At 36.4% G+C, this 25,922-nt stretch overlaps 1 protein-coding gene across 1 annotated transcript in view; it reads left to right on the top strand.

The window, feature by feature from the left end:
• The first annotated feature begins 2,047 nt into the window (after window positions 1-2,047).
• The window catches only part of col11a1a (collagen, type XI, alpha 1a), a 75,375-nt gene continuing 51,500 nt past the window's right edge, over window positions 2,048-25,922 (top strand). The window contains exons 1-7 of the mRNA XM_077245075.1: window positions 2,048-2,314; window positions 7,572-7,733; window positions 8,796-9,009; window positions 11,659-11,821; window positions 21,045-21,170; window positions 23,244-23,330; window positions 25,110-25,214. Coding sequence (XP_077101190.1) covers window positions 2,194-2,314; window positions 7,572-7,733; window positions 8,796-9,009; window positions 11,659-11,821; window positions 21,045-21,170; window positions 23,244-23,330; window positions 25,110-25,214 — 978 coding nt within the window. The 5' untranslated portion in view covers window positions 2,048-2,193. The remainder of the gene's footprint in view (window positions 2,315-7,571; window positions 7,734-8,795; window positions 9,010-11,658; window positions 11,822-21,044; window positions 21,171-23,243; window positions 23,331-25,109; window positions 25,215-25,922) is intronic.

Below are 25,922 nucleotides of genomic sequence, written 5' to 3'. Positions count from 1 at the left end.
TGGATGCGTGCCATTTGTTTGTGGAGCCACTAGTTCATTTTATGCATACTACATTTTAGAAGCGGAGCTAAACTAAATGATCATTAGATGTTTCATTCACAGGTTCATAAATTATGTAATGTTGAACAATTCCATTTCAAAACTATCACGGTACTTAGCCTTTACATGGCAATTTGAATCTGACATTTTTTGAAACGACTATTGGTCACATTTAAATTTCCTGCAAACCAAAGAGATTTTTTTTTAACTGAATCAATGATAGCCTACTAAGAAGCATATCATTTTATTCATACTTCGATTTGTTTGTGTTTGACTCTGATTTTCAGTCATTATGTGGTTAACTAATTTCTACACCTTTACGTTGCGGAGAGTGGAGGAATGAAACTGGGAAAAGTGATAGGCTGTCAGTCAAACTTAGCCCCTCCCACACAACCTCCACATGCACTCTTGAAGAATAAAGGTCTGTAAAACATAAGGTGTTTTCGCTTGATTGTTCTTGTCTTTTATACTTTTTTCCTGCTTATTGACATTCAAAGCCCACTGTAAGAAGTGATCAGTTGACTTTAAATTGAAAAAAAAAGTAAGTTATGTGGAATTGTCAAGTACAATTCTTTTACAAAACTTAACTTTTTCAGTACACTAAAAATTTTAAGGCAACAGGTTTTCTTACTTTTTTTAAGTTAACTCAACTGAACACTTTTTACAGTGCAAAAGTTGATGATTTCTCATGGATTTCTTCAAAGGTTATGAATAACCTTGATGAAATCCATAATAACAATAATAATGTTCTAAATAACAGTTGACGAAGGTATGTTAAATCCAGTATGTTAGTTCTATTCAAAATGAATGCTAACTTAATGGACTCATCATAAAACATTACACAGCTAAAACGCAGCTCTCTGAAATACTTGATTTGAAATACTTAACTTTATTTTAAGGTGACGTAGTTACATGTTACTACATTTACTTATTATAGTAATAACAGTAAAAGGTTATTTCAAGTAAATACCCTAAACCAGACCCTATCCCCAATCGTAACTCTATAGTGTTTATAATAAATTTTACTCAGTACTTTTTTCTTTACTCAGGACACTTCTTTTTTGAGTAAGTACAATGTACTGTAACTACATCACCTTAAAATAAAGGGTATGTAACATAGTTACTAATTATAAAGTTTGCATAATTTCATGCAAATAACCCTAATCCTAACCCTATAGTAAATACATGCAGTTAATTAATATTACTCAGTACTTAAATATATAATTACAGTCTAACAAAGATACCTTAAACAAAGTGTAACCATAAAGTGTAACCCTTGATTCTGATTGGTCAATCACTGCACTAAGCAGTCAAATATTTCTGAAAATATTGTCCTAGGAGACGCTGAATTTCTATAGTAATATAATGTTGTCATAGTATGTGTAAAATATAGGCTACATGAGACGATATAGGCGACATTTGTTATCTGGTATAAACATAATACTTGTGTGATATAGGCTACATTAATTATCTGGTGAGCATGCTTGTTTATGTTATCAGAAATGTATAATACATATTTTCGCCATTCTGTTGGTGATGCAAATATGCCAAATCCGAAAACGTACAAACATTGAAGACATATGGAATTGCTTGCTCTCTCTCTCTCTCTCTCTCTCTCTCTCTCTCTCTCTCTCTCTCTCTCTCTCTCTCTCTCTCTCTCTCTCTCTCTCTCTCTCTCTCTCTCTCTCTCTCTCTCTCTCTCTCTCTCTCTCTCTCTCTCTCTCTCTCTCATTCCCACAGCTACTCCAGGTATTTTTTTTTTTTTTTTTACCGGCTTTCGTGGTGGACGCGCAAGAGGGCGACCAGGGGAGGCTTTGGAAAACTGATGGGTGGATCCCTAGCCAACTTTCAAGCCCCGTGATTCGCTAATCGGGGTATTTTTCCCTTGTCATTTTCCTGTAATCCAGGGTCTGGGTCCAGCCCTCTTGACGGTGAGGCGATCGAGCGCTCAGCGTCTCATTTTGATTAAAGCCCTTCAGTTTGAAGGCTGGGCGCATGGAAAGGAGGATCTAAGGGGGCCCGGCGAAACAAAATACCCTTCACATATGGCTGTTTAGAACAGATCGGGCACATTTTGGGATTGTAGAAGGGAGATCTTTTTCAAATAAGCAGAGGTCGCCCCGGGTTTTGTACACATTTGTGGGCGCCCCAACCATGGAGAGGCCAAGGTGGTCCCCAATGTGGAAAACGAAAAGGTGGCTTTTGGATTCCACTGTTTTCAAATTCATCACAGTTTCACTCGTCCTGGTTCTGCAGGCTCCAAATGTCAGAGCAGGTAAGGAAAGATAGACTTCCAAACTTTTGATAAAGTTTTAGGGACTGTCAGATAGGAGATGCGCATTTGCGCCATCGGATTTTAACGCGTTTGATTTAGACAGGTGATCGTAGATCTGCATCCCATATATATGTGTGCGCGTGTGTGTGTGTGTGTGTGTGTGTGTGTGTGTGTGTGTGTGTGTACTACAAGATAGAATAATCAACCACTGCACATGAAGACATTGAAAAGACATTGTAATCATGAAACGAAGAAGACTGTATTCTTTGGAATTCGTTCAAATAAAGCCACCAGTTCCCCAAATTATTTCACAAGGGTTTAATACAATTAATAGGCTAATGCAATTTCATGGGCATATAAAACATAAGGTTCATAATGCTTTACTTATCTACAATATGTGTATAGCCTGATTGGATCGTGATCACAATGTTAAACACGGAAAGGGTCTGAGGCTGTAATTTCAAATATTAGTGAAAGTATGCAACTACCTACAAGTAGACATTTGCGCATGACTTTGTTTGTTCTGCCCTTTCAATTTGCATATACCCAAACTTGCGATTTTATTTTATGTCTATATATTTTATGTTATATTACACTCAAGACAGGGTGAAGAGGAGGAATGTGTCAAGAGGGTGTCACTGAGAGACAGTTTAGGATTTACTTTGGGGCAAAAAAGCTCTTTGTTTGAACCTGTGGTCCGTTAGGTGTGTGTGGACACGGTTAGCAGGGTGGAATTCCTCTGGGTTTTACATCCATGCCTTACATTTAATAAAATAAAATGGAAAAGTATCTTCTTGAATGGTGTGATTGTGGGGATGAAGTTGTGTGCCAAATTAAGTGCATTCAAAGAGAGGCGAATTAATAGGAGATTATCTGTAATTGATATAGGCTACTAATTTATGCTCATAAGACTTCATTGTGAACAAGTGTTCTGGCCGCATTGACTTGATTTTTTTTTTTTTTTTTTTTTGTGTGTTATGAGCTATCTTACAATCTTTAACTATGATAAGAATTTGATTTATAGTAACTGAGACCTGGGAGGTCCAATTTACAATGGGCGTGACTGATAATAAAAACTGCAACAAGTGATTTTTCTCTTTTCGGTTACATAAATATAGAAATGTGAATAATGCACTTGTAATATAAATATATAAGTGTATATATATATATATATATATATATATATATATATATATATATATATATATATATATATATATATATATATATATATGTGTGTGTGTGTGTGTATGTGTGTATGTATATGAACTAGTGTTGAGCCCACAGTGGGCTATAGCTGAAATCACCCTTTCCCCATTCACCCTTAGCTCCACCGAAGCCCAAGTGGTGGCTTTCACAACATTGTGACTCCCATGTCTTTCTGGTCCACATGATGAGTTTCCCAGTGGGAATGTTTCTCTACTAAGTGCCTTCTCGTTATTTGATGACTGTCCTCTCTGTCCATCCCTATTATTTTGGAGGCTTCAAAGGGCCCAGAGCCATCCAGGGGCCCCAGTCTGGCCTTATGATAGGTCTCACTCACCCTTACAAGAACAAAGTTCCTTGCAAAATTAAATTAGGCATTTATTTTTGGTTTGAAAATGGCAAATACAATGGATTGTTGTTGTTCTCTTATTTGCCACATTTCTTAAGGGTGCTTGAAAATAACCAGATTCCTTTTCTCTGAAGTGTCAGAGATACGGCATGCTTAATTACCCCACTCACCCCCCCACCCCCTTTTTTTTGCCTATCAAAACTGATAATGGATCTTGTAATGTATTAATCCAATTGGACTTCTGAAGCAATGCATTATCCTTTGCGGTTTGTGGCTTGTGAAGGCATTTCTACCGGGTGCCCTCTTGAGCTGGCAGTGTACTGACATGTTTTCTCAGCCCCTGGGGCTTAGGAACCTCAGATATGCATTCCTTCAAACAATGCACACATTTCAGAAATCTTTCCGTACTCTTATGCTATATGGTGGTGACTAGGTATCAAAACCATTTGGGCTATTCATGAGTCATGCTTTTGAGAGTTAACTCTATGCATGTTTGTTGTGGTTCAGTCCATTTTTGAAGTAAATGTAACGTTTTGATGTGACATAATTGCATGCGGTTTTTCTGTTGCATCTTAAATGTACACTCTCAAAAATAAATATTCCTAAAGGGGGTTTTCGGAAACGATGCCATAGAAGAAACATTTGGAGTTTCCCAAAGAACGTTTCAGTGCACAGTTCTTCATTTTTATGTAAAGAACTTTATAATCTAAAAAACATTCTTCCACTATAAAGTGCAATGGAAAGGTTCCATGGATGTTACAGGTTCTACATGAAACCACAGATGCCAATTAAGAACCTTTATTTTTAGGAGTTTAATGTTCAGACAAAATAAACAATCCGTCATAATTTGCTCACCCTCAGGTCGTTCCAAACCTGTATGACTTTCTTTATTTCACAAAGGAGATATTTATGTTGTAGATAAAACACATACTGTACCTGTTCCCCATCTGTTTTACACTAGAACGAATGTGTTTGGAATGACATTAGGGAGAGTAAATGATGACACATTTAACATTTTTAGCTGAACTGTCCCTGGAATATTAGGTGAACTGAACAGTGTTCTTGAGAAGCAGATGGCTGAAAGGCTTTATTGTTCTTTGATGTTTCTCTACAGTCGTGAGGGAAAAAAATTTTCTCACAAAATTTCGTCAATGAGGTTGCCTCACGGAGAGCCTGTGGCATAATGCTTTCTTGTTCAAGCGGCACGCATGTGTCAAAGAGGGGAGAAGGGGGAGATAGAGGATGAAAAAGGGAGAGAGAGAGAGATTCAGACTGAATTCATTATTAGAGTCTCAAGGAGCAGCAGGTAAAAAGGTCTTCTGTTAATATCACCCCAAAAAACGAAATTCTAAAAACCTTTCTGAATGTATTACATTGCATTCCCTTGACCAACTGAGAGTTCACCCATAGCACTACATTGTGTCTTCCTGTTACCATAAAAGTGAATTTCATAATTAAATGATTTATGCAAATGACAGAACTTCCTTTAGAAGAAGCCCCTCCCACTTTGTGGTGTCCCTTGGAATAGTAATGATGGCAGGTTTATGATCTTGATGTGCAACTTTCTCTCTCAGTTAGTACTTCCCTCCACATTCACACTCAATGTCTAATCAACCTTCTCTCCCACACACACAAGCCTGCCTAATGCAAAGAATGAATGAAGGTGAAACAGATCAGCGTGTGTGTTTGCACAGCAGCCTGGTTAAAATCGCACCAGGTCATCAGCTGCGCTCTCCTAATGGCAGCACATTCTCAGTTGATGTTCTGAAGTCTTTAGGAGTATTGACATTTTTCTTTGGCACTTGAATGACAAAAGGTCAGGCTCGAGCGACAGCACCACATCTGGATTACATGAGGCCTGAGGTTATGGAGAACATCTCAAGAATATCCCTCATTGTATTAGATGAATTTGAGGTTGTCCTTAGCTTGTATAAAGCTCAGTCTAAGTCTCTCAGAACGTGGGGGATCATTCCACTCAACACAAAAAACCGGCAGAAGAATGGTGTGTCACCTTTTGCTTTTCAGACTTTTAAATGGGGGTAGTAAATGTTTTCTCAGCACTGGGAATGCCTCAGCTTCTTTATTATTGCGGTTTAGACCTCCCAGTCCATCCTTTTGTGATGTAGCATGCCTTTATTGTTGGCTGTTTGAGTGTTCAGTTTTATGTGGTAGATGCCATAGATTCACTCAAGTCCCAGAAGACACATATGGTACTCTTGGTAGATTCTAAAAAACACCCAGATGCCAAACATGTGCCCCTACATTCACGATTAATCATGAAGACATCCTTGTCAGTGGTGCTTTAAGGTTCTGAGTTCTTCCTCTCAGTGAAGTTTCAGGGTGATCCAGGGTGAACAGTGTTTATCTTTCATCTTGCTTAGTTAACCATAATGAAACCGTTGGTTCAAGTTTACTTAACCCAGCTGTTACTGAAGTGTCTCCCAAGTGTTGAAGGTGGTATCGGGAATTGCACAAGGGTTAAATCTCATAGGGATGAAGACTAATGATTTGAGTTTTGATCATATAGCCAAGTAAAACGAATTTCAGACATTGGCCTTTTTTTTTGGTTGTGGGTCATAAAATAATGTTTAGAGATAATTTTGATAAAGTCACTCTGGTCATCATTAGGTTAGTTTAGTTAATTTGACTGTGCAGCTTTCATTAAACTTACTGTCCACAGACACGTGTATAATCTGTTATATAACTAACCAATTATACAGTAAATACTATAGATACAAAAGTATTCAAATACAGTAGCTGTTTAATATGATTTGACCCTAGATTTGCACTTGATATTATATAATAATTACAGTATACATATATTTAAAAATGGAATAAAATTGTATAAATAAATATATAATATGTAGATTATCCTAAATAAGTCTTCAAAAGCTGTTCTGTTGAAGTGTAAATTAAAAACACATTTCGGATTTTTTGTTGCTAATTTTATTTTGGAGATTTCCTGCAATAGATTTTCATGTGTCAAAGGCCAAAAAATCTTTTCCTAATATACATCGCACAACACTTCATTTTTCAAAGAGTCTGAAAAACGGTTTGTTCGAAGATTCAGTCTCTCTTAACCCCTCTGGCCCAGTCTGTTGTGATTGGTCTACTGCTTACAGTGTGTGTTGGAAACAAAACAGCCATTACCATATTTGAATTTCCGATCCAGAGGCTTCCTCACCGCTTTTATACACAGTGATACAAACAGTAACAATGGTGTTGGTTTTTCTGTATTTTTCCATCTTTTTGACATGTCGACAACCAACCTATGCCAGGCCTCCGCTACAACTACAGTGTTTGAGGACGGGTCAAAGTAGACGACGTTCGCTGGCATCCAAAGAAGACCATTATGTGGCATTATGCAAATTTGTTACATTGTTATGTAGGTATATAACAGAAAGTGAGTCTGGAATTTCAAACGACTCGTTTCGGCAGTTCAGAATCTATTCTTTCTTTTAGGAGACAATAACATTATTCGTCGTGGACTTTGATCTTTAAAACTTTGCAGAACTTTCACATTCACAAACAGCTATATTATACGCTTCATGAAAGGTAATATTTAAAAAAGCATAATGGGGCACAAAAAAAGTATTATTATTAAAATGTTTATCTGCTTAACTATGGATATTTCGAATCATTCTCCTTCTTTATTAATTAATTTATTCATATTTTTTTGTGTATCTTCTCAACCCCATGCAGCAGAACCTGTGGATGTCCTTAAAGTATTAGAATTTCCCACTGTCCCAGGAGTACGGAAAACTTCAGGATTTTGCACAAACAGAAGAGCATCACAGCCAGACACGGCATACAAAATAGGCAAGAATGCCCAGATCAGTGCCCCAACCAAGCAGCTTTTCCCAGGTAAGCCGAACCCCATGAACATGTCTCCATATCCTGCCTACGTTTAGCTGCGTTTAACTGTGCCCTTTGTTGCGGTTGCCAAGGCTTTTGACATGAGATGCCATCTCTGATTGTACAGGGCCATGTTTCACTCAGACGCTTGTATTGTTAAACGGCAGGAGAACTTGGCTAAAATATCTTGACCACAGCATGGCTCGTCTGCTTAGTTGCATAAGAAATGAACAGAAACGTTTAAAGAGATAGTTCACCAAAAAATACAATTCATTACACATTGCTTTCTTTCTTCCATGAAACAAACAAAAAAAGATGATTTTTTGCAGAATGTCCAAACCAGGCAATCCCACCCAAAAAAAGCCCCATGAAAGTACCCCATACAACCTGTATTCAGTACTACATTCCAAATCCTCTGAATTTTATATGATAAGTTTGAGATGCATTATTATTGTAATTGGAATGTGATCATAAATTTGCAGATGTTTCTTTATGGAAAACAGATGCATGTTTATTACTTGTTATTATTTCTTCATCCTAGATAATGCCATATATCTGGTGTTTATTATCAAGTCTCTTGCATTTCCCCTTTTAAGCTAGATATAAAGGATTACAACTGATATAAAGTGTTTAAAAATGTCAAATCTTATTCCAATGCTTTTCTCATTTATGGCCTTTTAACTTTCCAATGTAAATGCACTAATGTAACATTATAAAATAATTAAAGAATGAATAAAACTAAATAAATAAGTAAAGAAATAAATCACTTGTCAAGTTGAAAAATAAATCTGCATTTTAGTAAATGTCTTTTTTATATATTTAAAATTTTAATAAAATGTCACAATAAAATAAAATAAAAACACATCGCTAGTCAATCTGTTTTCAGTATAATTTAGCCAAATTCATTTGAAATTAATAAATCAATTGATTCCTTTATTTTATTTTTAATTGGCACACCTATAGTCCTCCATGATGTCTGCAAATTCAACGAAGCAATTAGCTGTTTGGATGGACCATAAAAACTCAATGAATTCTTCAGTGAACTTGTTTCCTGTTTGTGCTGTTTTCAAGATGGAGTGTTTCCTGAAGACTTTTCCATCCTAACCACCATCAAGCCCAAAGCTGGGATCCAGTCCTTCCTTTTGTCCATCTACAATGAGAAAGGCGTCCAACAACTAGGCGTCGAGGTGGGCCGCTCACCTGTCTTCCTGTACGAGGATCAGACAGGCAAGCCTGCCCCGGAGGATTACCCCCTGTTCCGCTCTCTCAACCTGGCCGATGGAAAGTAAGTCACAGACCACGAAGCCGAATGTACAGGGGCTTTTTTTAGACCTGTTTAGATCCATCCTCAAAGAGGTAGACCGAGACTGACTCCAGACAGGGTTAGACGGAGGTCAGTCATCAGCCTGTGCCATGAAGTCATTTGTTACCAGCCTAGACTTTTACACTGTAGTCCTGAGCTATTACATATATATATGAAGACATTTCTTGGACCGTTTTAGAGTCTTTTCGGTTGACAAGTAGACAAATTAGAATTACTGGAGACTATTGAGGCGTTAGTTATGTGTGATTTCTTCTGCGAGGCAAGCCAGAGGAGATCTCGCTGTGTGTCTGGATTGATGGAGTGAAGCGGACAGGGCCGCAGGTGATCTGACCTCCAGGGTTCTGTTATTTTAGAAAGATGGAAAGTCGGATCCATTGGGGCTGAAGCTTGACCTTAGAAATTAACCCCCTTGGTTACATCATCAGGAAGCTCTTACCAACATGAACAGAAATTTTTGGAAGCTTGTTCCTGCCTCAAAGTAAAATATAAAAAAGGTAATTGTGAGATAAAGTCTTAAAATAAGAAAAAAAGCACATTGTGAGGTATAATAGTTGCAGTTGCAGAAAACAAAGTCACAATTAAGAGATAAAAGGTTACATTGTGAGATATAGTCACAGTTACGAGAAATAGTCACAGTTATGAGATAAAAAGTTGCATTGTGAGATATAAATTCATAGTTGTGACAAATAATCACATTATCGAGTCACATTTTGAGATTCTGTATAAAGTCAGATGTGCAAGAATTAGATAGAATTTCAAGATTAAAAAAAGGCACATTTTGAGATAAATTCAGTTTTGAGAAATAGTCACTATTATGAGATATAAAGGCCAATTCACACCGCACAGACAAACACCATCAAACAACTTTTTGTATTTTGTGAAAAAATAAATGTCATGTTCACACTGCCCCAACAGACACCAACAAACGCTGATTGAACATGTTCAGTCGGGTAAGATACAAATTCACATTGTGAGATAAAAATTCATAGTTGTGACAAATAATCACAATTACGAGTCACATTATGAGATACTGTAGTCATGTGCAAGAAACTGTCATAATTACGGTAAAAGGTGACATTATGAGATACAGTACAGTCTCATTTGCACGCAACTGTCATAATTACGATAAAAAGTCACATTGTGATATAAATTCACAGTTTCGAGAAAGTCATAATTATGAGATAAAAAATCACATTGTGAGATAAGTCACATTTATGACAAGTCACAATTACAAGATATAAAGTCACATTTACAAGAAATAAAGTCGCAGTTTTTGTAATCTGAGGTGAAAACATGCATCCTAAGATATTATTAATATTAATGTGTTGCAATGCTCATTATTGTCCAGAAACCCTTTGAGTCTTATTTTGACACCCCAAAGTGCTAAAATTAATCGACAGCACAATGTAACTCAATGGACGTGCTTTGTCTTATTAAGTTTAAGAGGCTTTATTGTAGGTATCAGTTCAATGGGATGTTTTGCTGTAAAAACAACAGTATTTCTGTGAAGGATAAGAGCGCTTATGTTTCTGATGGGGATTTCGGGTTAAATGCACCTTGATTGGGCTAATTCTTTCATTCCAATTCCCTTGTGCTGGGAGAATTATAGTTGCAAGTAACTTTATATAAATAATTTGTACAGCTGAACAGATTAGCTATTACCATTTTAATTTTAATTTCATCTGCTTTTGTGGTTTATCTTTCTTAGAAACATAAAAATAATTGCTTTTTAGAACGTCATAATGATGGAAATTTTACCTTGAGTAAAGAATCTGAAATGCATTTATTAGAAATGTGTAAAATGTGTTGCTCTATCATACAGCATTATAATCGGATAATGCAACAATGTGTTGCTTACCTAATTATGCATATGGCACAAGATTAATTACACCTCTGTACGTCCTTAGGGAAAATGGTTTATTTTTGATGTAAATCTTTGCATTTGGCAAGTCCAGGAATTAACTAAAGTTTTAGAATATTCCCAGGATTTTTAAGGATACTGTGGTTTTACAACGTCACGCATCTATCAATCATTCGATTAATCGCTAAGTCTTAACCATGTAAATTGCCTCTTTTTATTCCGTTAACAGGTACTTTATCCAAAACATTGGTTTCTAGCCACAGTAAAGCATGTCCTAGTTCAAGTTTGCCAAGCACTTTAAAGACATGGGCCAGAATAAAGGTTTTTCTTTCTAATGAAGTGGATTATGGGAAATTGATCACCCTTGAGGGTGCTATTGATATGCCTTTGAAATCTCTCTGTGGCTTCTTACTGCTAGCCCATCCAACTGTTTCCCTCCCCAGCTCAATGTTTTGACTCTACAGTTCAGTTTCTCTGCCGTACCTTCCTGACACACACTTTCTACAATGTTCACAGTGTCTGTCATGCTGGATAACTCACAGGAGGGGATTTGGACTAAGGTTTAATGAGTTTAATCCAGTGTTAAACAAGGCCAAAGTTTGAAGGCTGGAATGTGGTCCACTCAGGAATGTTATATCTCAAGAATGGAGGCGAATTGTCTAAGGTTTTAAAGTAAGACACGTCTCACGTGTGGCGGCCTTTAACCATTTGCTGGGTTTGTAATCACCTACTCTTCTTGTTCCTCACAGGTGGCATCGCGTAGGCATCAGTGTTGAGAAGAAGACTGTGACCATCGTTGTCGACTGTAAGAAGAAGCTAACCAAGCCCTTGGGCAGAAGTGACCGTACCAGTATTGACACCAATGGTATAACTGTTTTTGGCACCAGGATCCTGGATGAGGAAACTTTTGAGGTAAAGCTGTTTTCAGTGCAATAATACACGGATATCACTCTGAAGGCCTGACTGTGTGAGCTGCTTGATCAAGTATAAATTGACACATATTTGAGGTGTTTAACATTATGAAAACAACATCTGTTCATTTGAGAACATGAGAGTAAACCAGAGTTGGATTTATAGTCCAGCTCCGGGGGGTTTTGCATGCTCTGTTCAGCCCATTTAATAACAAATAAAACTAGCATGGGGTAGAAATAAACTGGCCTGTAAATAAAAAAAAGGTTCTACTGAAAAGTTTTGGATTGAGAGTAAAATCTGGCCTTTCCTTTTGTCCATCTTGTGGATTGCAAAGCCTTGTATCCGTCATGCATGTATACATCACATTTAAAATATTTAACCTTTAAAAATTCAATGTTAAATAATACTGAATATTTGTTAAATCTGCATACAACAACAGCTTAGGTTTTAAACTCTATCACACCAACAAGTTAAGCAGGAATATATTTACATTTAGCTATATTCATTCATACTAAAGGTTCAAGATCGAAATGTTCAGTTTTGAAATTAGCAAATAACTATTTGACCCGTAACATTTTTCATACATTTGCTAAAGGTTCAAGATCGAAATGTTCAGTTTTGAAATTAGCAAATAACTATTTGGCCCGTAACATTTTTCATACATTTGCTAAAGGTTCAAGATCGAAATCTTCAGTTTTGAAATTAGCAAATAACTATTTGGTCCGTAACATTTTTCCTCAACGTGTTTTGTTTTAGATGAATGGCAACGCTTTGCAATTTTGGAGTTTCCGAGGGTTAAACAACTGCCTACTTGTATAGTTAAGTACTATAAAAGGAGAGTTTCTTTGCAAATGTCACAAAAGTCAAGTTTGTGGCATTTTATGTAGGCCTATGCTTTGTTTTCCACAAGCTAACAGCTATTTGAATTAGCGTCCCATTCATTGTTTGTAGTTCCATGAGAAAGATCAGTGTTTACATCTCTATGGCAACCTGTCAGCATATTTTTATGTAACTTTGTGGTATCATTGTTCTCTTTAGCCTAATGTGGTCTTAATTGCACCTTAAGCAATTAATCTTACTTTGTTTTAAAGACCATGGAAGTAAATGCAGCCCTTATTTTTCCACATATTAAAGACGCAATATTCAGATTTGACCAGTTACTATTAGAGATCAGTTCCATAATGGCAAAGGTGAATATTTGTCCCTCTGGACACTGGCTTGCTCAGGATAACACAGACAAGCCTTGTGTCGCTGTTTACCTTTAAGCGGTCGGGTTTTCCCTTTGCTTCCTGTTATGAAGGCTTTTTTCACCTTGTAATTAAAGCTACTCAAAGCCAGAGGAGCCTCTTCATGCACGAGTTGCTCACTACCTCAGCTGAGGCCTTCATTCAACATGGTGCAGATACTATAATTTTATTAAAGAAAATTCACAACTTTAGTCATTGCACAATGCATTTTAAAAATGAACCTGATTATATTTGTTTGGTGGTTTAAAGCTAAAATATGTAGCTAACCTCTTACAATAACAAAGGCGTAGGTTGGTTTACAACGCATAAGCTGAATTATGGAACTTGTCGTCATGCTGATGGATCTAATAATGTTTATGGATGAGTGAATACATTCATGTTTGTTAACATGACTGTGGTATGAAGCATGGCACGATTACTAATGAGAGACAGATATCATGACGAACATGCTGTATTAATACTCACACAGGTCAGTTTATTTGGCGAATTAAACTTGTGAGGTAACGCAGCGCTGTTTCACTTGGTCTACACTATCACACTAAACTGCATTTGAGTGTGTTGAAAGTTATAATGTTATTCTTTCTATGTGTTAGTTTGTTGGCTGTATGAGACTAGCAGTAAGCTAGATCTACATTAGAATAACATACAGATCATATTCTAACATTTCATCATGTTGAGCTATATGACATTGATTAGTTTAATGAACATTTGATCACCTGTCTAATAAAGTACATGCAAGGGCGGTGTCTCTGTCAAGTCGAAGTTTGTCACGGACATGGAGCTCTCGGCATCTCGAAAACGCCATGCTGATATTGATCCTTGTTTTAGTTCTCCCTTTCTCCTAAAGTCTCCTTGCCATTGTCCATAATGTTTGAACGAAACAAAAACAGCTTGAGCGTGCCGCTGGACGTAACGCAGTTGTCCAGGTCTGTCGCCATGGTTAATATGGCAGTACGAGCGGAAACCAGGGATAACGCGGATATTACGACAGGCAACAATGATCAGGGACGAGCCATTATATAAAAATTGGAATTTCTATGAAATTAAAAATCTTTGGGAACTATTGGGATATTGTAAGTACACAACTGCAGAAAATATATCACACTGTGCAAGTGATTTTTGGATATTTTACTACAAAATGCTTACATATTGTACCTTTAAGGTATTAAAGTGTTTTTTGCCAAATTACTTCACACTGTACAAAAACTAATTTTTGTGTGATTCAGACCATAGAGATTTCTGTAGGGGTGGCATATTTATGTATTAATTAGCAGACATGACAAGTTACAGGTTTCAGTCAGTAGCCCTGCCATCACCTCGATTAGAATGGAAAACGCTAATTAAAGCTCCAGTAGGTAACTTTTGTTAACAAATATTTGTTAAAACTGTCATTATGTCCTGACAGTAGAATATGAGACAGATAATCTGTGAAAAAATCAAGCTCCTCTGGCTCCTCCCTGTGGTCCTATTGCCATTTGCAGAAATACACCGCTCCCGGTCAGAAACAACCAATCAGAGCTAGGAGGAATGTCTTAGCAGTGTCAATCACGCTCGTGTACGCGCTGATAACCCCTCTCTTGAACAGCGCGAGCGCATACCGTCGTACGTGACTCTCCTGTTCGAACTCGTTCATCCAAATGAACGAATCTTTTTTCGAGTCATTTCGTTCATTCAACGAACGAAATGACTCGAAAAAGATTTGTTCATTTTGAACGAGCCTTTTTTGGAGTCATTTCGTTCATTCAACGAACGAAATGACTCGAAAAAAGATTTGTTCATTTTGATGAACGAGTTCGAACAGGATCACGAACGTGCATCACAGAACAGAGCAAGGCGAGCATTTGTGCTTATAAAACTTAAAGTATTTTTATTTATTTTTGAAATGACCGATCGTTTTGCAAGATAAGACCCTTATTCATCGTCTGGTATCGTTTAAAGCCCTTTGAAGCTGCACTGAAACTGTCATTTGGTCTTTGAAACGTTTGTGTCCTATTGAAGTCCATTATATGGAGAAAAAGCTTGGAATTTTTTCATCAAAAACCTTAATTTCTTTTCGACTGAAGAAAGAAAGACATCGACATCTTGGATGTGATACATTATGTCATATATCCTACATGTGATACATTGTGGCATGTATAGATGTGTTCAACAACTTGTTTCTGGACTTTATATTTATATTAACACCGCACATATAAAGTTTGTCTGTTTTTGGTGCAAACTTGTGTCTTTTAGGTATCTTGTTTCACAGTGTTATGTGTGTGTTTGTTCTCTTACGCTCTCTTAAAAGTCACAATTGAGGCAGTGTGGAATGCAGGGTCAGAATGAGTTAAAGCTGTAAATAATGACGTACAATAGGCCGATTGACAGGTGATATTAAAACGCATTGCTTCTTGTTAAGAAGGAGGGCTAGCTTAGGCTGGATGTGTGTTAGCCTGTGTAACTGAGAACTTGCTTACTGGGGGATGGGAATTATTTCTTATTACCCCATATTGTTGTTAAAATAGTTTTAATGCAAGTATTTTTAACTGAGACTTCTTGTTAGTGTGGTGACATTATATAGTTGCCTGACCATTACAGGTTTTGCTCTGTTGTGAATCCTGTTTATGTTACCTTAATTCCACATGCATTGTTTTCAAAACCATTTTATCAGAAGGTGATTCTGACAGAGCTTGTCAGGTGTTCCACAAATATATGATGGCAGTGATCATTTGTATATGTCAACCTATAATACTCAGTATTTGATGTTTTTGGAGTCCCACACATGAAAGTTTAGAGAGTTTCATTCCAGATATATTCAGATATATATATTTTTTTACCTCTTGCAGCGTATATAGAAAAGCTATGAGAGGTATGCCCAGTATTTAGATTTGGCGTGTAATCAAGGATTTGTATAGTTGGAAACACAGAGTTCTCTGTGTGAGAGCATGAACACCATGACTGTTCCCACTGTATGGCTACTTCTGAAGTGTATTTTGGGAAATATGGCGGAAATACCTGGTCAGACCTGTAGGAACGACATCCCTTACTAGCACTGGATGAATCGACACTTTGTATGGCCTGTAAAGAAGTCTTTGATTTTTGATTCTACGTGAGTGTACAATGTGTTAAATTTGCAGGATGGTGGTCCAAAAATTGACTTATTATTATTTTTTTTTTTTACTGCACTTAGTTCCACATGTCTAATTTCTCGTAATGAATAAGAAACTTTCTTTAAACTACCAGGGTTATTATTGTTAACTAAAACTAAAACCATTAAAAAACACCTTTTTTACTTTAAATAAAGTAAATGTTAACTGAAAAAAAATAAAATACAAAAAAAAATATTTATTTCATTTCAGCTAGTTGCCAAGTTAAAATTTCTCATTTTTCAATTAGTTTCCAGTTAGCTGATCAATGTTTATATATGAACAAAAGCCTAAATTAAATCTGTTCTTCATATAAAGTGATCTTGTGTTTTCAGAGGACTTGGATTGAAATGCACAATTTCATATTACAATCTCTTTATAAATGTTTTGAAGCGTCAGATTTTTGGTTGAATAGACTTTCAATGGATGGACAGAAATCTCTCAGGTTTCATAAAAAATATCTTCGTTTGGGTTCCGAAGGTCAACAAAAATTGTATGGATTTCGAACGGCATGAGAATGAGTTGAAGAAAGAAAACTATCCCTTTAATAATAAATAAATAAATAAATAAATAAATAAATAAATAAATATGAAAAAAATCACACAGCTAAATTAATGAATCTTTAACTAAAATTGAGATTAATTGAAAATCGAATGGATTTGGAATGTGATTGATGGAGTAATCGATGACAGAATTTTCATTTTTGGGTGAACTACACAAAAAATTATTGTTGGTTTAACTTTAAAAAGTAAGTAACATGGTTGCCTTAAAATAAGGTAATTGAAATTAAGTTAATTGAAATAAATAAAAAAGTTAATAAAATAGAGATTAGTTTTATCAACAGAAACTGAAAATATTATGTTAACTGAACCACATAATTGTGTTGATTTGACAAAATAAAAATTTGATAAATCATGAAAATATTTTTTTTACAGTGTATGCCTACATATGACATAACACACAGCTAAATGAGTGAATAGTTGCATTGGTCATTGACACACTTTGAATGACAGATCAGAAACCCATCCACACTTTTTCCTGAATGGCCAGGTTGCTGTCTTAATGACTATTTTCTGTGAGGTGAGGAAATAGCGTTGACCTCAGCTAATAGCGTTGGGTGTGTTGCCAGGCCGCTGAGATCACGGCTCTAGGCTTGGATACATCAAAGTTCATTGCTCCTTTTGTTTCCGATTTGGTGTTCGCCACCATTGGCTCCCTCTAGTTCTGTAATTAGAGCAGTTAGGCACAATTAAATGACTGAGGAAAATTGACCAAATTCTCTCATGTTGTAAAGCTGAGGCATTATGGCACTTAATGAAAGGTTTCTTACTGTGCTACGTTGCTATTTGAACAGTTTACTGTATACTCATGCTGGGGGTCTGCATCTTAAATAGTTTTTCACACACTGGGCCTTACAAACAACCAAGCTTTTTAGTACAAAGCTGAGATGTTTATGAATGACTCATGGGTCATTAGTGGAAAGCTGTTGAGTGATGCTTTTGGTTCATGTTGTTTAAAGATGTTGGTACATTACTGCATAGATTTTCCCTTAACATTTTACCTAGGTTACACCATTCTGTGGATTGCATTTTATATTGTATCTGTGACAATAGAGAGAAAGTTGCTGTAAATTCCAATTTTTTTAGGTTACCTGATAAACATCTTTTACGAGATACATTGCAAGCCAGCATTGAAGTCGGCATGTAATGGAAGTTGCGATAGTCTTTTCTTCCCTATTGTGACCTATATCCAAGTGAAACTGCTTCTTGAACAAGAAAAAATGTAGGGCTGGATTGTGTCGGTTGGGAATTGCTTGGATTGTTGTGGTATAATAAATACTGCAATATTCCATAAAAAAACAAAACAAGAATTGTCCATTTTTGATTTCATAGTGACTTTAACATAAACCACTGGGTGGGGTTGATGTTTCTATTGTTTGCTTAAGTTTGTTTGAACTGATTCAGTGCTAGTCTTAGACCAGGCTTTCATGCATATCTTACTCAGAATAAGCTCTGCAGGGTCCAGGGAGTTGTTAAGGTGCACGGGTGACAAATGAGGTAATACGTGTCACTTTTATTCAGCCATTGGCTTGATCTCCCTGTTTTCCACTCCATCTTGGCACCAGGCTCTAATGCCAATCCTGGCTTTTGGGGCCAATCCTGGCTTTCATGGTCTGGTAAATGTACTTTATGCTACTGGGCCAACAGGTGATTAATGCAAATATGGCTTGGATTTTTACATGACTACAGCTTAGTAATGTGATTTGACTAATTTTATTTTTTAGGAATTATGATAATTTTGACATAAAAGTCTGCTTAAATATAGCCTGAATGACTCATGTGCAGTACTTCAAGTAGCCCTGTTTGAGGAACAGATTGCAATTTGAAGTTTTCCACTGATAATTTTGCACTGTTAACTGAATCATTGATTCAGTGAAAAGTCACCATGAAATCAAAATTGACAATTCCTGTAAAAATTCACGTGCCCTCGTAATCTTTAATTAAAATAACTTCCACTCCATCTTGCAGCGACGTCTCTTCCCTTCTCTGATGATGTGTTTACTGGCATGAGGATGTGGAAACCTGTCAATCACATGACATCACAGCAGTAGAAAACCACAAAAATCTAATATAATCATTCCAGATGGACAAAATCAAGTCCCGCCATACTTTTATTTCTGGTTCATGAAGCTTTTGCACTCAGATATACTTCACAATAGGGAAGAACAGATTATCGCAATGAAGAACCAGACTTGTAAATGAATAATTTACACATGTAAACTGAATTAAAGATTAATCGACTCAAACAACAATTTGGCCACGTTCTACTACTACTAGTAAAACTACTACTAGTAAAACTAAAGGTATGGGCAGGCAATTTTCAGAGAGGCGAGAATCACGGGTTTCCATCTCTTCCAAATGACAGTAGTTATGGCGTGAACTCGGCATAAGCTCATTGTTTTGGTTCAGGAGGAACTGTAAAAGGTGGCTGCTCTTTCAGTTACGGTGTTTAATGACTGACGCCTGTCTACCTCTGCATGAAACGCGCTGATGATGTGTGATGTCTGTGTTAGAAGGTGTGTGGCGGAGGTATGGAAATACATATTGACAGGCAGGTAGGACATTCGGAGCGAATGCAACGATTGGACGAGCATTTTATGGTCCTATGCCTTCCACATAAGATATACATATAAATACATCTAGACCATTTAACGTAGTGATTGCTATGAGGATGTGAAGAGACTTTCAACCAGTTTCCAAAAAAATCTGTAACAAATCACCTACCCTGCCTTTAAATTTCAATCTGTTCCTCACACAAAGCTACCAGATGACTTCATAAGTTGTTCGTTTTAACCACTTGTTAATTTGAAGCTTTAAAGCCCCTTTGCTCATTGACTTTCATTATATTTAAAAAAATTGCATCGGATATTTTCCAAAAAAATTCACATTTTGTTTCCTACTGAAGAAAGTAAGTCATGCGATGGTGGATATATGAGGGTGGAAAAACTATTCCCTTAAATGTCTTATTTTCATTAATCAAATAATAATATTAAGAGGTGGTATTTTGTACAAATAAGGAGGTCAAGCACACCTCTTTTTTTTTTTACTGTGGATACACCTGAGCATTTTGCTGTTTATACAGTTGAGTTTACAGAGAGCGGTATAAAAATACACAGACACTATGCCCCTAACAAGTCCGAGCCTGCTGTTCATTTTCTTTTTTCAGTTGTGACCGCCTTGCTGCTAAATCGCACAGTCTCTCTCTCTCTCTCTCTCTCTCTCTCTCTCTCTCTCTCTCTCTCTCTCTCTCTCTCTCTCTCTCTCTCTCTCTCTCTCTCTCTCTCTCTCTTTGTGACAGTGCCAAGAAGAGACCTCAGGTTCGAACACATTCCCCAGATCTACTTGTGGACTTCACTTTAAAAGTCATGCACGTTCCTCGTAACAGACCCAGGTCATACTGAACCGATCTAAACCCAGCAGCTGAACAGAATGATCTGAACCAGTTACAGCCTATAAGAGACATGTGGCCTTGAAATGGACAAAAATAATCGCTTAAATCAAAACCTCATACAGTAAATGATGTTTTTAATCATTAGGTTGTTGATCATAATGCAGAATGAATGTATGGTATTGTTTCTGACCAGACAATGGCAAGAAACAGATTTCACTAATTTGGATGAAAGACGATGATTGTATTGTTTATAAATGTCTGTTTAATGTACTGTTGACCAGAAGGTTTTATGAACTGTTGTCTTACCATTGTTGCAGCATTTTATATGAGAGGAAACTTCCTGTCTGGGTTTCCGTTACCAGGTGTTTCATGAACACGTTTTATTTACCTGCTTATAAAAACAGCAATTTCCTGAACCATCTGACCCACGTTCCTCATTGTGAAAGTGGTTGATGATTTGTTATATTGTTGCCTTGACATTCCATACATTTCCTGCAATCCGAAAGTGGTATTTTTGTTCTGTTTTGACCAACCACAACCTTAAAAAATAAAGGTGCAATTTTATAGGTAGAATAACCATTTTTGATTCCCCAAAGAACCTTTTAGAGAACAGTTCTTAAAAGAACCATTTTTTCTTAGTTTTCTTAGAACCTTTATAGCTTCCCACTACAACGAACCTTGTGTGGAATGGAAAGGTTCCACCAATGTTAAATGTTCTTCAAGGAACCATAGATGCCAATGCCGACCATTTCTCAGAATAAAATACATTGTCATTTCCTTTTATATTTTTTTCATTGGCCTCATCAGTATTATATACATATGTCTTAGTATAACAACAGAGGTGTTTTTGGTAAATAAGCACATGTATCTCATGTATCTTTCTGTCATTCGTCCCCTCAGGGTGATATCCAACAACTGCTGATTGTGTCCGACCCTAAAGCAGCTTACGACTACTGTGAACACTACAGCCCAGACTGTGACGTCCCCCTCAAGGACACACTGCAAGCACAAGAGCCCGGGGAGGAGGTTAGTATAGACCACACGCCTTTTGCACTGAGCAGCAGTATCCAGAAGTCTAACGTTTCTGGAAGTCTGACAGGTCGTTGATACTTTTGACACTACCGGTCAAACGATTGGACACAGACGTAGACTTTGTCGTTGTTTTCCACATGTTAGAATTTGAGGGAAGTCATCACAATTGTGAAATAACATTGAAGAACAGGAAGTGACCAAAAATGTTAATTAAACATTATCATTATTAAATAGATATAATTATTTTAGATAAAGTATGGCAAACTACAAATTGAATTAAAAATTAAGATATTAAAGGAACAACGATTCATAGTGAGGAATGATCATTATGGAATGAACTTTTCTCTCATGCTACAAAGATAATAGATCAAATACATTTTAGATATATATTTTACACCACGGTTCAAAAAATATTAATCGTACCTAAGTTGATTAAAATTCCAGTAAATACAGTAATATTATGAAATTTGATTACAATTTAAAATAGCTGTTTTCTATTACAGTATATTATAAAATGTAATTTATTCCTGTGGTGGCAAAGCTGGATTTTCAGCAGTTTTCAGTGTCACACAAAAATATGCTGATTTGGTGCTTAAGAAACGTTTCTTATTATTATAAATGGTGAAAACAGAAAAAAATCCTTCTTTTTTTTGGAATCCATTCTTGAGGATTCTCTGTTAAAAAGAAATATCCAAAACAGCAAATTTTTTAAAATTGCATTTTTTTTGTAACATTTTCACTTTACTGTCACTTTTGATCAAATTGACATGTCTTCGCTAAAATAAGGTTTTAAATTCTTTAAAAAAAATATTACTGACTTAATTTTGGACAGTAGTGTATATATTATAAAAACATGTCACAGGTCAAAGGTCAGCCTCACCTTGACACGTCTGACCTCTGTGATGACTCCCGTAAGCACGGACACCATATGTCATTTTAACCCGTTATATCCTGCTGAAACAGGGAGAGGGTCGTTTCCTGTATGTGAGAAATCAATAACCCTGAGATGCTCTGCTCATAAATCATACTGGGCCAGGCTGAATGGGGTCCAATCAATGCTGAGTGATCACCAGTCGAGGAAGAGGGCCTGATCATCAGCGCAGTGTTTTATGAGCTCTTATGCTGTATGAGAATTAACATATACTTATGTTTGATGGATGAAGCCCTTGAGAGCCTGACTCGGTGGTTTTATTGGCCTTTCTGCTCCTCTAACAGCGTTATTTGTGTTGAAGAAGCAGAAACAGAGAAACTGCTACACAAACATAAGCAAAAGATTTATTAAACCAACCATTCATTAATTTAAAAATGTGTCATAATTGATGAATGCATATAGAAATTACCTTTTATTATAGCCAAATCTAACACTTTTTTATTAACATTAAACTTAATATTCTAAATTTAACACTTAACATTTATTTAATGACAATTATAAATTCTAGATATACATTTAAAATTTGTACCAGACACAGGAAGTTTTATAGCTTTGAAATGTGTTGGAAATAGGAAAATAGAGGGACTCTTTCTATAGGTCTGAGCCTTTAATCTGCCTTTACTTTAGAAGGCAGATGGGATTTTACACTCATATAAAGATGAGAAAGAATAAAAAAGGGGGGTTCACTAAAGAAAACAACCAACATATGGCTGTTATCTCTGCGTCAGACATGCAGGGCCTTTTTATAGGCTTTAAACACCCACCTCTAAATCAGAATAAGTACATCACATGTTATACATTAAAGTAATTAATGCAGCATGTTCACATATACTGAACTCTCACACAGTTGCACAATCCAGTAACACAAACTTAGTAGTTTTACTTCCTTTTTAGGATTCTGAGATTGTTTTGATCATGACTTAGCACTCTAACTTGACTTATTTTCATTGGACGCATTAGCAAACATGAAAATATGCTGTAACATGATAAACTTGTGATCATGATTGCTGTTTCTAATTCATCTGTACGGTATAAAACCTAACCATCAAGTATGTAATGCACCCAAGGGTAGATTACATTCTACATGAATTTTGTATGCTTTGCTAACCTCTCTCTCATCCTCTCCCTGTGTGCAGTACCCAACTGCTGTTGAATATGGTGATTTATATGATTATTATGAGGGAGCGACCCCTGCAGCGACAGATGAATATTCTGAGCCGCAGGTAAATAATGCAGAAAATGTGTGATGTGTTTATGTCAATCATGAGGTGGCCACACCCCCTTTCCTTGTCCTATGTACAGTACATTATATGGGCAAAAGTATGTGGTGTGGGCTGACCGGTGTGTGAATGAGTCAAGTTGTCCCACAGCGGTTTCCTGGTGGCGTCCTGTGATGCTGACAAGTCATCGAGCACTTTGGTACACCCTATACTACTGGAAGTGTTTGTTGAAGGAAATTATATGGCTGTATGCTAGTTTAAGCTTAAAAAGCCAGACGCATAAATTACTGCAGCGGTTCACATACGTTTGCCCACGTGTGTCTGTCAATGTTTTTACTGCAACCTGTAAACTCAATGTCTAGTGTCTGTGATCTAGTGATCTATGACCTTAACGAGTCAAATGGATGCTTTTTAAAAAAACTTTTAGGATAACCGTTTTTTGAAGCAAGCCTAAAATCTGCTCAGTTATGGTATCAAAACAACATTTTTGACTAGTCAAACCTGATGAATATATACTTCTGATACATCCCTGATTTAATAATTATATAATAATAATTCATTACATTGATATAGCGCTTTTCTCAGTACTCAAAACGCTTTACATGGAAGGGGGAATCTCCTCAACCACTACAGTTTACACTACAGTTCAAAAGTTTGTGGTTGGTAAGATGTTTTAATGTTTTTGAAAGAAGTCTCGTATGCTCACCAAGGCTGCATTTATCTGATCAATTATATTGGTATAATTTAAAAAAACATATTTTTTACTTCTTTCTATTTTAATATATTTTAATTGTAATTTATGTATGTGATGGAAAAGCTGGAAAAGAAGTCTTCAGTGTCACATGATCCATCAGAAATCATTAAAACATGCTTTTTTGTGCTCAAGAATCATTTCTTATTATTATCAATGTTGAAAACAGTTGTGCTGCTTAATATTTTTGTGGAAATCATGATATATTTTCTTCCGGATTCTGTGATAAATAGAAAGATGAAAATCTCAAAATTGTTTTTGTAACAATATCACACTGTCACTTAACATTACTTATAATGATCAACATTAAAAACATTTGCATTTTTAAACATTTTTGATACATTTTAATTTTCAGGGTTCTTTGATGAATTTAAAGTTCAAAAGAACATCATTTATTTGAAATAGATTTTTTTAAGCATGTAAAAGCCACTTTTGATCAATTTAATACACCCTTGCTGAATAAAAGTATTTTTCTTTCAAAAACAATAATAAACTTACTGACCCCAAACTTATGAATGGTAGTGTATACCAAGTTATCTTGAAGCAATCCAAGTAAGCCACATTTGAAGTATAACAACTGGGTCTTATTTACCTTCTAACATGGATGCATTGATGTGTTGTGTCTTCTTCTCTTAACCATAACCTTTTTCCAGAGAGTGAAACGTAGTGTCTCCATGAAAACGAAGAGGACAAGAAAGTCCCCAAAGTCTTTTTCCAAACCCTATAAGTACCAGGAGCAAAAACAGGCTAAAAAGTCAGCCCCTAAGAAGAAGAGATATGGAGACCTGCCACTGCCACCAAGAAAAGTAATTCTAGGGGTAACACTACAAGTGTAGTTCCTGTCAGAACCCATCAAGATCTCTCTTTCAGTGAGGGAAATCTCTGATGATAGTCTGAACGTGCCGTCCGCTACTTTTCCTTAGATGCTGTCCTTGCGGATCCAGCCTGTAACGCTTGTGGAACTGCTTGAACTGTGTTAATTTCCTTTCTTATCTTCTTCCTCTTTTTTTCTCACTTTGAAACTGCTATAGCTTAACAATGTAGATGGGGAGTACTATACAGACAGTGAACTTGACTACGGAGTAGTAGATGCTTCCAAAACTCGGTCTCCTGTTGCAACCACTGGACCAAACCAGGTAATCATTCGATTATATACTTTGACAGTAGGGGTGAGGGTCTTTAAAATTTGGGACAGAAAGAGGAAAATTCCATGCACACGTATTGTAAGGAAGTATTTGATTGAAATGACAAAGACAAAACAATTCATGGCAATTGTTTTGTGTTTTTTGACTCTGGAACTGTCACTGCAAGGGAACTGTTTTATCCAACAACATAAAAGCTGGTATTCACCATAAAACTGCCAAGTTCTAAATTTAGCCAATCCACTTCCTGTCATGTCTGAAACTTTGGACTTGTCTAGAATATCAAGTATGTTTCTCGGTGGATTGACTTTTAGTTGGTTTTCAGCTTTCTGTTGTGGATGTCAATGATGTTTAAGGCTGGATTAAAAAAAAAAACAGCAATGTATGAATGATCAACCATCCTATCTCAATCTAATGCAGTGATATCTATTTTTGTCTTAGAATTGATTGTTAAAATATTGACAGGTTGCCAATTTTCTAGCCCTGAATATCATTGAGAAGATGGCACATCCCATTCAAAACAGTTCCCTCAGTAAGTGACCCAAAGAGGGCTGATGTTGAAGCGTCCACATGCTAATATGTGGACCTCTGATGAAGTAACAAAACATCATAGCATTAGTCCCTGTTGTAGTCTGGTTGAATAGTTCTGTCACTAGTTAGCAGAACTATATTTAACAGAACCGAGCTCTTTCACAGCCATTT

This window comes from Siphateles boraxobius, unplaced genomic scaffold (genome assembly GCF_051911475.1).
Source record: "Siphateles boraxobius isolate OS27281-9 unplaced genomic scaffold, OSU_SipBor_1 26, whole genome shotgun sequence".
NCBI lineage: Eukaryota > Metazoa > Chordata > Actinopteri > Cypriniformes > Leuciscidae > Siphateles > Siphateles boraxobius.
This window is presented reverse-complemented; position numbering and strand designations above follow the sequence as displayed.